General features: G+C 39.2%; 1 protein-coding gene across 1 annotated transcript; it reads right to left on the reverse strand.

The window, feature by feature from the left end:
- Nucleotides 1-5,673: 5,673 nt before the first annotated feature.
- Nucleotides 5,674-6,768, reverse strand: LOC118580753 (olfactory receptor-like protein OLF3). Its single transcript, XM_036182693.1, has one exon. It carries the CDS (start codon nt 6,766-6,768, stop codon nt 5,815-5,817), a length of 954 nt encoding a protein of 317 aa, XP_036038586.1. The 3' UTR covers nt 5,674-5,814.
- Between the last annotated feature and the right edge of the window lie 5,984 nt (nt 6,769-12,752).

Below are 12,752 nucleotides of genomic sequence, written 5' to 3' on the forward strand. Positions count from 1 at the left end.
TCCAGAGAATCATCAGGTCATACTTCAAAAACCTCTACTCCACAAAACTGGAAAATCTAAAAGAAATAGATAATTTTCTGGATAGGTACCACATACCTAAGTTAAATCAAGACCAGATAAATCAATTAAATACTCCAAAAACCCCTAAGGAAATAAAATCAGTCATTAAAAGTCTCTCAACCAAAAAAAGCCCTGGACCTGATGTTTTCACTGCAGAATTCTACCAGATCTTCAAAGAAGACTTAATACCAATACTCTTTAAATTGTTCCACACAATAGAAGAAGAAGGCATATTACCAAACTCCTTCTATGAGTCTACAATTACCCTGATTCCCAAACCAAACAAAGATGCAACAAAGAAAGAGAACTACAGATCAATCTCCCTCATGAACATTGATTTAAAAATACTCAATAAAATTCTGGCAAACAGACTCCAAGAACACATCAAAACAATTATCCACCATGATCAAGTAGGCTTCATCCCATGGATGCAAGGGTGGTTCAACATACGAAAGTCCGTCAATGTAATACACCATATAAACAAACTCAAGGCAAAAACCACATGATCATCTCACTAGATGCAAAAAAGGCATTTGAAAAAAATCCAACACCCCTTCCTGATAAAGGTCTTGGAGTGATCAGGAATACAGGGAATACACCTAAACATAATAAAGGCGATTTACAGCAAGCCAACAGCCAACATCAAATTAAATGGAGAGAAACTCAAAGTGATTCCACTAAAATCAGGAACAAGGCAAGGTTGTCCCCTCTCCCCATACTTATTCAATATAGTACTTGAAGTTTTAGCCAGAGCAATAAGACAACATGAGGAGATTAAGAGGATACAAATTGGAAAGGATGAAGTCAAGCTTTCCCTATTTGAAGATGACAAGATAGTATATGAGTGACCCCAAAATTTCAACCAAGGAACTGATACAGCTTGAAAACATCTTCAGCAACATAGCAGGATACAAGATCAACTCGAAAAAATTAGTAGCCCTCCTATATACAATAGACAAACAGGCTGAGAAGGAAATCAGAGATACATCACCCTTTACAATAGCCACAAATGATATAAAATACCTTGGGGTTACTCTAATTAAGCAAGTGAAGGACCTATATGAAAAGAACTTTAAGTCCCTGAAAAAAGAAATTGACAAAGATGTCAGAAAATGGAAAGATCTCTCATGCTCATGGACAGGCAGGATTAACATAGTAAAAATGGTAATCTTACCAAAAGCAATCTACAGATTCAATGCAATTCCCATCAAAATACCAACACAATTCTTCACAAACCTGGAAAGAACAATACTCAACTTCATATGGAAAGACAAAAAACCCAGGATAGCCAAAAGAATCCTGTAAAATAAAACAACCTCTGGAGGCATCACAATCCCCGACCTCAAACTCTACTATAGAGCTACTGTAATAAAAACAGCTTGGTACTGGCATAAAAACCAACATGTGGACATATGGAATAGAATTGAAGACTCTGACATTAACCTGCACACCTATGAACATATATTTTTTGACAAAGAAGCCAAAAATGTACAATGGAAGAGAGAAAGCATCTTCAACAAATGGTGGTGGCATAACTGGATGTCAATGTGTAGAAGGCTACAAATAGATCCATATCTGTCACCATGCACAAAACTTAAGTCCAAGTGGATCAAAGACCTCAACATAATTCCAGTTACTCTTAACCTGATAGAAGACAAAGTAGGAAGTAAACTTGAATGCATTGGCATAGGAGATCACTTCCTAAATATAATACCAGTAGCACACACACTGGGAGAAATAATCAATGGGACCTCTTGAAACTGAGAAGCTTTTGTAGAACAAAGGACATGGTCAACAAGACAAAGCGACACCCTACAGAATGGGAAGAGGTCTTCACCAACCCCACATCTGACAGAGGGCTGATATCCAGAATATATAAAGAACTCAAGAAATTAGACATCAAAATGCCCAACAGTCCAATTAAGAAATGGGCTATAGAACTAAACAGAGAATTCTCCATAGAGGAAGCTCAAATGACTGAAAGACATTTAAGGAGTTCCTCAACATCCCTAATTATCTGGGAAATACAAATCAAAATGACTCTGAGATACCACCCTATACCTGTCAGAATTGCTAAGATCAAAAACACTGAAGACAGCCTATGCTGAAAAGGATTGGAGCAAGGGGAACTCTCCTCCACTGCTGGTGGGAATGCAAGCTTGTACAGCCACTTTGGAAATCAATATGGCACTTTCTCAGAAAATTGGGAATCCATCTCCCCCAAGACACAGCTATAGCACTCTTGGGCATATATCCAAGGAATGCTCATTCATGCCCCAAGGGCATTTGCTCAGCTATGTTCATATGAGCATTATTTGTAATAGCCAGAACCTGGAAACAACCTAGATGCCCTTCAACTGAAGAATGGATAAAGAAAATGTGGTACATATACACAATGGAGTACTACTCAGCAGAGAAAAACAATGACATCATGAGGTTTGCGGGCTAATGGATGGATCCAGAAAAAATCATCCTGAGTGAAGTAACCCAGACTCAGAAAGACAAACACGGTATGTACTCTCTCATAGGAGGATACTAGATGTAAAACAAAGATGACTAGACTGCTACTCACAACTCCAGGGAGGCTACCTAGAAAACAGAACCCTAAGAAAGACATAGGGATTGCCCAATGACAGAGAAATGGACAAGATCTACATGAACAACCTGGATGTGAGTGGGAGTAATGAGGGGCAAGTTTCTAGGGAAAGAGAGCTTAGGGGAGTGGGAGATCGCAGCTGGATCAAGAACAGAAGGGGAGAACAAGGAATAACAGACCATGATAAATGAAGACCACATGAGAACATGAAGAAGCAAAGTGCTAGGGAGGTCCCCAGAAATCCACAATGATACCTCCACTGTAGACTACTGACAATGGTCGAGAGAAAGCTGGAACTGACCTAGTCTGGTGATTGGATGGCCAAACAGCCTAACTGCCGTGCTCCAACCCTCATCCAATAACTGATGGAAGTGGATGCAGAGATCCTTGGCCAGGCCCCAGGTGGAGCTCCAGGAGTCCAATTTTTGAGAAAGAGGAGGGATTGTATCATTGAGAATTGTTGAGACCAAGATTGGAAAAGCACAGGGACAAGTAGCCAAACTAATGGAAACACATGAACTATGTACCAAAAGCCGAGGAGCCCCCAACTGGATCAGGCCCTCTGGATAAGTGAGACAATTGAATAGCTTGAACTGTTTGGGAGGCACCCATGGGGTGGGACCTGGACCTATCCTTAGTCCATGAACTGGCTGTTTGGAACCTCGGGCTAATGCAGGGACACTTTGCTCAGCCTGGAAGGAGGGGCTTGACCTGCCTGGACTGAATCTACCAGGTTGAGCTGAATCCCCAGGTGAGTCTTTCCACTACAGGAGATGGGAATGGGGGCTGGGTTGGGGCGAAGGTGGGTGGGGGCTGGAGGCGGGAGAGCGGGAGAACCCATGGCTGATATGTAAAATTAAATTAAATTAAAAAAAAAAAACAAAAAAAATAGAGTATAGTCATGTCAATGAGATAAAGGCCTTTGACCCATGTAAATCATCAAAACCATTTCCCCATATGAGCCAGGCTCAAGAGGAATGGCAAAGCCCTTGTGTTAGAGAATGAGTGTTTATGGACAAATTGATCAGTGTATATATAAACTGCAATGACAGCTTCCCCTGCTTCATGTGCATAAATTGAGACTGCTAACCTACAGAGACCTCCTCTGGACAGCAGCACACCCCTACCCCTGTGTTTTACCTAATAAACATCCTGAGGTTCCAGGTTTTAGTTGGTAGCACACCCCAACCTGATCTCAGCTTTCCTGTGGGTCAGACCTGTTTTTCATTGCCTTGAAGCCCCTAGGCAGGTTTCCAGGCTGCAAGCCTCATGGTTCACAGTATTATTTCCAGAGTTCAATAAAGCTACAGGTAATGTAGAGTCTGAAGAGTGGTTTTAAAATGTACGCCCTCAGAATGCCATTAAAAAAAAAAAAAACAGGCTGTACAGGAAATCCAACTGAGAGAAACAGTATAGTGTGACTGAACAAATAATTTCAGTGCTAAGAAAAGGGAGCTTGGAGGAAGGATACAATTTAAAGGATTTTCAGAGAATTAGAAAGCTATTGCCCTACCTGGGTCTTATTGAGATTTTTGTTTGAACAATAATCTTTATGTACATTGTGTTTTTTAAAAGACAAACCCAAGTGACAGTTTATGGTTTGTAATCATTAGATAAACTTTTTTTTAAAGTGTCCAACTTTTAAAAATGTTGTATTTAATGACTTTATTGAATCATGGTCTTAAGCTGGGTGGTGGTGGCACATACCTTTAATCCCAGCACTCAAGAGGCAGAGGTGGGTGGATTCCTATGAGTTGGAGGCCAGCCTGATCTACAGAGGGAGTTTCAGGATAGGCTCCAAAGCTACACAGAGAAACCCTGTCTCAGAAAACAAAACAATCTAACAAAAAACAAAAACAAAACACTGTCTCATCTTTTCACTGAAACAACAATACTTTCTCACCTTATATCAGAATGCCTTTTACACACACCTAATTGCTGTCATCTCAAGACAGTTACCTTAGCCAAGGTTTAATCCATTGAGAAAATCTAGTCTTAAGAATCATTTAAAAAAAAAGAAAATTATATAAATGTAATGCTCGAATGTCTGTGCTTATCAGTCACTATGTAACCAATATCCTCAACATTTCTGCTACCTAAGAAATACAAGTTGAAAACACCTTCACATAAAGCCCTCAATGAAAATGGAGGGAGGCTCTTTATGGGTAAAGATGTGATGGAATGGCCAAAAAAGTTACACACATGTGTCAAAGGGAACAGCCACATCTGGGAGGACACAGAATCTTCCTGTATCTTCCTCTGTAATGGTGAAATGCAGGTATTATGTAGATATTCTTTCTTTGAATATTGCAAAGGCAGATTTCTTTTTTCAGATATTGTCATTGATATCTTATACATTTTCATAATTTATGTTACTTATGCTTCTACAATTTAGAGAAAGGTCTTGTCAATTTCTTTGAGATTAGTCCAATTCAATATTTTGTATTGCTACCTTTATATATGCAATAAAATCTCTTTTGAATGTGGTCTACTAATATCTTAAAGTTTTCTTGGTCAATTATAACCTTGGATATGAAAACCTTTGGTTAATTCTCTTCAAGGGTGAAGTAAGAGCCTCATTTTATCTTTCTGTAGTGGATTGCATTAACAGAAAGCCATTGGTGCTTCATGTAGATGGTTGTACACAGAAACATCTTAAAAGCTTTAACAACACTTTCCTCTAAATGTTGACTCATTCAGCTACCTCTGATTACATAGAACATGCATTATTTGAGTCTACAGACATGGAAATGCATTTCTGGCTCCCTGAAAACACCATGATATTTTCTGAAAGGTGCTGACATACACACATGTACAGGATACCTTGTGGGCAAGGCAGATTTCAAGAAAAAATTCACGACTTCAAACAAATTGAAAAGGTTATTTCTTTTCTTTTTTTAATTGTTATATGATTAAAAATTGAGATTGAATAATGATGTAATCTCTGTGACAACAGTGTTTAGCTCCACTGTACACTCTGCTGTGACATAAAAAACACCCACATCCCACACCCCAGCACAGTCACTTAGCCTCCCGCATAACATCACCAGTCATGATGCATCAGATCCACCTTTGTCTCCATGGCAATGACTGTCATATCGTAACTGGGAGCAGAACACAGAAGCAGAGGACTTTTCACCAGTGATGCTTATGATTCCTCAGGTTTTCAGTTTTGATGTAAATCCAGAGAACTGTCCTAACAGTTTCTGCCATGCTCCCTTCACTTCCTTATTCCTTAGACTGTAAATCATGGGGTTCAGCATGGGTGTCAAAATTGCATAGAACAGAGAAATCAACTTCTCCTGAAGGACAGAGGGGCTGGAGTGGGGCTGGATGTAGGTGAAAATAGCCATGCCATAGCAGAGGGCAACCACAGTGAGGTGGGAGGCACAAGTATGGAAGGCTTTCCTTCTTCCCTCTTTCGACTGGATCTTTAGAATAGTGGAGATGATCTGGACATAGGACAAGAGAACCAGGCAAAATGGGGTCATCAGAAGGATGATGCTAGATACCATAATAGCAACTTCATTGCTAGTGGTATCCACACAGGCCAACCTCACCACAGCAAGAAGCTCACAGGATATGTGATCGATGTACACATTGGTGCACATGGGCAGTTGGAAGGTGATAGCAGTCTGCATGGCTGAATTGATGGAGCCACTGACCCAAGATACAATAGCCATCCTACTGCATAGTCCTGTATGCATGATGGCAGAGTATCTCAGTGGATTGCACACTGCTACATAGCGGTCATAGGCCATCATTGCCAGTAGAACAAACTCAATCCCTCCTAAACCCAGGGAAAAAAATAACTGGGCTGCACAGCTTAGAACTGGAATTGTTTTGTGTGTGGCAAGTAAATGAGCCAGCAGCTGGGGAACTATGCTTGTGGCATAAGACACATCCACAAGTGACAGGTTGGTGAGAAAGAAATACATAGGAGTGTGGAGTCGGCTGTCCAGTTTGATCAGAAGAACGATGAGGAAGTTCCCCAGCACTGTCACCAGGTACATCAGCAAGAATAGGACGAAGAGGGAGACTTGAGTGCTCCGGTCTCTGGACAGGCCAAGGAGGATGAATTCATGCACCCAGGACTGGTTGTCTGTTCCCATCAAAATTGTCAGTCTGCAGTGAAAGCCAAACAGATGTTCATCAACACAAAAAAATTAATACTTTTGATTCACTTATATATAACACACCCACATGCCATCTATGGTGTTTTTTGAAAGGATGTGGTCTTTTCAATGTTTAGTTAACTTGGGTAAGGGAATGTGATTTTTCTCTTCACCCTTTCTATTTGTTGTTCTTGAGAATTTACCCTTGGTGGAGCTCAAGAGATGGGTCAGCATTTGTTGCTCTTGTAGAGGACCAGGGTTTGGTTTCTAGTACCTACATGGTAGCTCACAACTGTGTGTAATTCTTGATACAGGGGCTCCAATACCTTCTAACAGCTGCAGACACCAGACACGACAGTCTTATGGTACTCCTACATACTTGTATCTCCAAAATACTCACATTTATAAACAAAATAAATAATTTTTTTCTAAAAAACAGATGCTCTAATATTTTTGAATCTGGCATACAAGGAAGCAAAAATGTAGATGCTTAGATGATATAAATTTTAAAAAGCAAATATTTAAGTCTTTGCCACCCAGACCAAAATAAAATATGGATTTTGGTGAGAGTGTAGTTGGATAGAGATTCCCATGCTACTTTAGCTGTGCAAGCACCTTTTCAGTAGACCCATTATGTCATAATATGAATGCTGACCAAAAACTTGTTAGGTTTCACTTTTTCAATTGGCTCAATATTGCTGCGTGTCTGCCTACTCACTGACATTCCCTTTATCAGTGAAGAGGTGGAGAGCCTGAGGATAGGAAACGAGAAGGTTGATCAAAGGAAGATATTGGAACTGGGAGGGCAAAGTTGCCACTGCTTCAACTCTCTTAGCAGACAAAGGACAAAAAGAGCAACCAGGTCTACAAATCTCTATGTCATACATGGTCCAGACAACCACATGCTTTTCAACTCCTCTCTAATGTCCTCCTCACAACCTGACCTACTTTCAACACCTCCTTGGCTGCTCAGTCCTGTTCCTTCTACTTGCACCTACCATCTTGCTTTTGTAAAATCATAAGCAGCCTGAAAAAAACATCTACCTGCAGTTTTAAAGACATTCAGTTTAGAATTTGATTTCTAAAAATCCCCCAAATTACTTCATTAGGAAAAAAATCAATGTTGATGATGTAGTAAATCTGGGTTGGATGGGGCCCTTTTCTCTGTTAATCTTATAGATACACTCAGTACTACCTCTGCCAGAAGCTGAGATTTCAGGGTAAATACAACCCTCCCTATTTCAACCTCCTGAGCAAATGGAGGGAAAAACACAGAACCAAAATGGAACATTGGCTAGTAAATGGTGCCTGCTGCACCGGCCTGCTGCCTGGAGACCGGGAAAGCGTTTCACCTACTGCTCCTTTTGTCTACTTCCAGTTCCACTACTGCCATGTCTCATTGCTAATGAGTCTCATATCCTTTACACCCTTGTAACTTCTCTCTGAAGCAAACTATTTAGACTCTTGGAGTCTATACATACATAATCTGGGTGGCTGAAATGGTCACTGGTGAAATTAAGATAGGGAGATGAGCATGTACACAGAGTTCCTGGACAGGCAGGTGCCAGTTATTAGTTATGGTAACTTGATTTCCTGCTCTTCATCTCCTTCAGAATCTTTCTCTTCATTCTCTTTATGAACTTGAGGTTTCTTTGCTCTGGAGTAGGCATTGTCTCCTTCAAACTTCTCCAACATTATGGAAAATATGCATAAGCAAATCTGTTTGGAAAAAGATGTTTTTTATGCTAGTATGTATTCTAGAATTAGCTGTAGCGAGGGACAGGTATCCATTTTCCAGATTCACTCCCTATTATTTGACTTACAAGCTGTGGAACATTCTACTCACTAACTTATGAAAATTCAAAACTCATGATGACTTGCAATCATTAAATCTATAGACTTTTGTTCTATGTTTGTTTAGTATTCCTTTATTTATTTATTTGTCTGTCTATCTATCTATCTATCTATCTATCTATCTATCTATCTATCTATCTATCTGTTTGTTTTTCAAGACAGAGTTTCTCTGTGTAGCTTTGCGCCTTTCCTGGAACTCGCTTTGGAGACCAAGCTGGCCTCAAACTCACAGAGATCCATCTGCCTCTGCCTCCTGAGTGCTGGGATTAAAGGCGTGCACCACCACCGCCCGGCAGTATTCCTTTATTCTTAAGCAATGATAATTCAGCTGTATCCAGTGTTCCTCTTGTGTTCAGTTTCCATTCTAATTTTCCTCTCTATGTTTGGAGCAGTTTCTTTAAATTCTCTCACTGGTTTGCAGTGAACATTTCCCAAGATTGTGTGCTCAGAGCTTGTACTCATCTCTCTTAGTTATTTCCTGGGAGACTTGTTGATTTTACTATCATTATTATCTCATCTGTGTAGCTTGAGAATTAACTCTGCAATAATCTCCCAGACCTTTGCCTAAAGTAGATCAAATGGCTTAAATGAATATTGGCCTCACCAACGACTACATTCATGTCCCTACACACTGGATTCCTTCCCAATTGTCTTTTATTTCTGACAGTAATAAAAACTTCCCTCCTTTGTTACACATTACATATCTCTTTCCATCCCTCACATGTTATCATGACTGTCTTATGGAGTATATGATTTCTTGATTATGTCCCTCACATAATCTTTACCCAGTCAAAATGCCATATCTTATACTCCAAATCAATCATTCAAAGACAAATTTACTGACATAGTTTTTATGTGCAAATCTAGAATATTTAAGTGCTTTTTGAATTAAGTTGATCATTGACAGACTTCCACATAATTCATTATCTGTTCCTAAACTATTATTTATTTTACTAATTTTAGGATGTTGCACATTGTACACAAAGAATTTTTATTGAAATAAGTTTCTATCACTTGGATACCTTCCTGATATGTTGGATGATTGTGCTTAATTTGCCATAATTGCAATTCATTTCTAAGGGAATTTTTACTGAGGCTAAAAATTAATCAATATGCAAATATTCTTTTTTCCTCACTCATTTGGATATATAGCCAAAAATATTTCCTGCATTTGAAAACACAAATGGAAGAAACATGTTGGCTAGGTGTTTTAGGACAGCTAGAGTTAATAGCACCTCCACATTACTTCGTGCTTAGCTTCCATCAAAATATAGTTGAGATTTTTCCTTATTTCACTATGAATAGATGAGGGTCCAAATGCTGATTTCATGACAAACCATTCCAGTTGGGATGCCAACTCTTGGTCTTTGCAGCTATAGACAATACACGGGTTCTATAGGTTGCCCTAAATTAGTGATTTTTTCATTGACATTTAAAAAAACTAAGTATAAAATATTTGTTATATTTACATGTATAACCAAGACAAAAGCAAATTGCCAGTTATTCAAGGATAAGCCCATAGCTGACATTAAGAACACACTGGTGTTGAGCAGTGAACATGGTGACCATGCCAGTTTTACTGAGCTCTCCCTCCACATCTCCACTTTACGTTCTCTGTTTAGTATCTGTTCAACTGAAGGCATTTTCCCTGTTTGACAGGCATCCTCCAAGCCTCTGTGATAAATAACAAAATCCTATTTTGCATTATTTAAATTGCAGTATCCACATATTCATCACATCTCAAGTAACACCTTTTATAACATCCTTTAAGAGGTATTGGTGTCTCAAAATTAAACAATGCAAGCTCACTAATTAGAACATCATGTTGAAACAAGAGAAGACCTACACCCGTGGTTCACTGCCTGAGACATGAGTATCATGTAGGAAGGACTTTCTTTTACTGTGTTTTAAAAATTGCAGTAGGAGGTATAACTACTGTGGTCATATGAATATAATGTAGTAAATAATACAGCAAGAAAAGCTTTGCAACTGAGGGCATAGCTTAAGGGTAAAACATGTACTTACCATGTGTAGGGCCCTGGGTGTAATCCCTGGCATGAAAAAGGAAAAGAAATAATGCAAGGAGCATAGGGGAGGGAAAGGACTCTTGAAACATTCTAGGAAAATGATCTCCTCTGACTTCTATATCACAACCCCTCTTCCCTAGGCTCAGGGAACATCCCAGATGTTGGGGAAGAGAGACTGTAAGAGCCAGGGGGATATGAGAACTGGGAGAAAATACTGTCTTCTGGATGTAACACAACCACTGAACTCACACATCTACAGTAGCCACAGTTCCATAACTCCTGCAAAAGATCACACATTCCAACAAGACAGTTCATGGTCACTAGGGGAGGGAGAGTCAGTTTTCGTTAAGAGTGTGGCTGCTGGTAGGTGGGCCATGCTCTAGTATGTGGCCCCACAGCCATGAGTCTGTAGAAAACACACATTTTATTTGTCAGGTAAATGAATGCAAAATAATTACCTTTGTTTGGCCCTAGTGAAAATTGCTTTCATGTGCCTTTGAGAATTATCTAGTAATTACTCACTACAGCAATTTATCAAGAATTAAATGTGTGCTCTATGACAAAGAAACAAAGACAAAACAAAACAAAAAAAAACTGTTCAAGATCTTTTAGACAAACTTTTTCATGGCATAATATATGCAATTTAGATATCACACATTAGTCATAAATCTCTTTTCAGTGAAATAAATCTATTCACTGATTACATGGAAACTCTGATATTTTCCTCATAAGATTTTAAATTTAGTTCTGAATTATATATAACAAGTCAAATATTGTCCTTTCACTAATTCAACCTCATATAGTCACTCACTATTTTACAGTTTTTCTTCCCTTTTTTTCCATTGTCTGCCCTTTTATAACTTCTTTAGTTGGAAGTATCTGTGATCTGAAAAAGGAATGAAAAGTAAGAAATCCATTCACACAGCCATGCAAATTCATGCAAAACACAGATTGGCATTTATCTGATGATACAGGTGAAGTTCAACTTCATATTCTCCTGCCTCCCTTGTTCTGAGTTTGTCTTCTAACATTTCATCTCTAAGCCACATAATTTCATACAATACTCTCCATCTTTCTGCACCAGGGCTCCTTCTAGAGAACATGGCTCCTCCTATGTGAGCACCCTTTCCAGTCTTCTTCTAAAAACAGAACATTGAGAAAGTCAAGATTTGAAGCCCAATAAATATATTTCGAACGCTAAATTTCAGACAGTGATTTGGTTATATTTGCTATTAACATGTGGTGTTTTAAAGTCATGAATTCAGGCATCACTTTGTTGAAATTTATTTAAATCTGCACAGCTGATCATTCAGTGGGAACTCCTATTTATACCCAGCCCCTTGCATCTTTGCTTCAGAATACCTGGGAAGAAAGAGTGTACTTTCATCTAAAAATAGGATTTCTGAAAATAAGATTCCCATCCTCTTTACCTAGCACACCTTTCTCACCTCAGGACTCCAATATGAATGATACTGTAGTGGTCTGAATGAAAATGGCTTCCATTGACTCATAGAGAGTAGCACTATTAGTGGACTTGTTGGGAGAAGTGTGTCACTGAGGGGCAGGCTTTGAGGGTTCAGAAGCCCAAGCCAGGCCCAATGTTACTCTCTCTTCCTGCTGCCTGCTGATCTAGATGTAGAACTCTTGGCTCATTCTCTAGCACCATGTCTGTGTGCTATCATGGTGACAATGTACCAAACACCTAAACTATAAACCAGCCCAAGTAAATGCTTTTTCATTTAAAAGCTGCTGAGGTCATGATGTGTCTTCACAACATTAGGAACCCCAAGACAGATAATTTAAAGGTGATATGATCAGTTGATCATCAGATCAGAGATAAGAGACATGACCTATAGATACTCACCCAAACAATAGAAACCCTCACTCACCTGGCACCATGTAATCATCACATGTGGGTCTGGGGATGTGTTCTGATGCTTCTGTTCATATTGATTTCTAACCACATTTTAAATGGCACTTACTGTTCCTTGATGGCAACACTCCACAACACTCAATTTACCTTTGCAAAGACAAAAGAACCCAGGGCTTGGCACTTGATTGTTACTTCCCTTCCCAATAGTCAGTATCATATTTTATTAA

This window comes from Onychomys torridus, chromosome 3, assembly GCF_903995425.1.
Source record: "Onychomys torridus chromosome 3, mOncTor1.1, whole genome shotgun sequence".
NCBI classification, from domain to species: domain Eukaryota; kingdom Metazoa; phylum Chordata; class Mammalia; order Rodentia; family Cricetidae; genus Onychomys; species Onychomys torridus.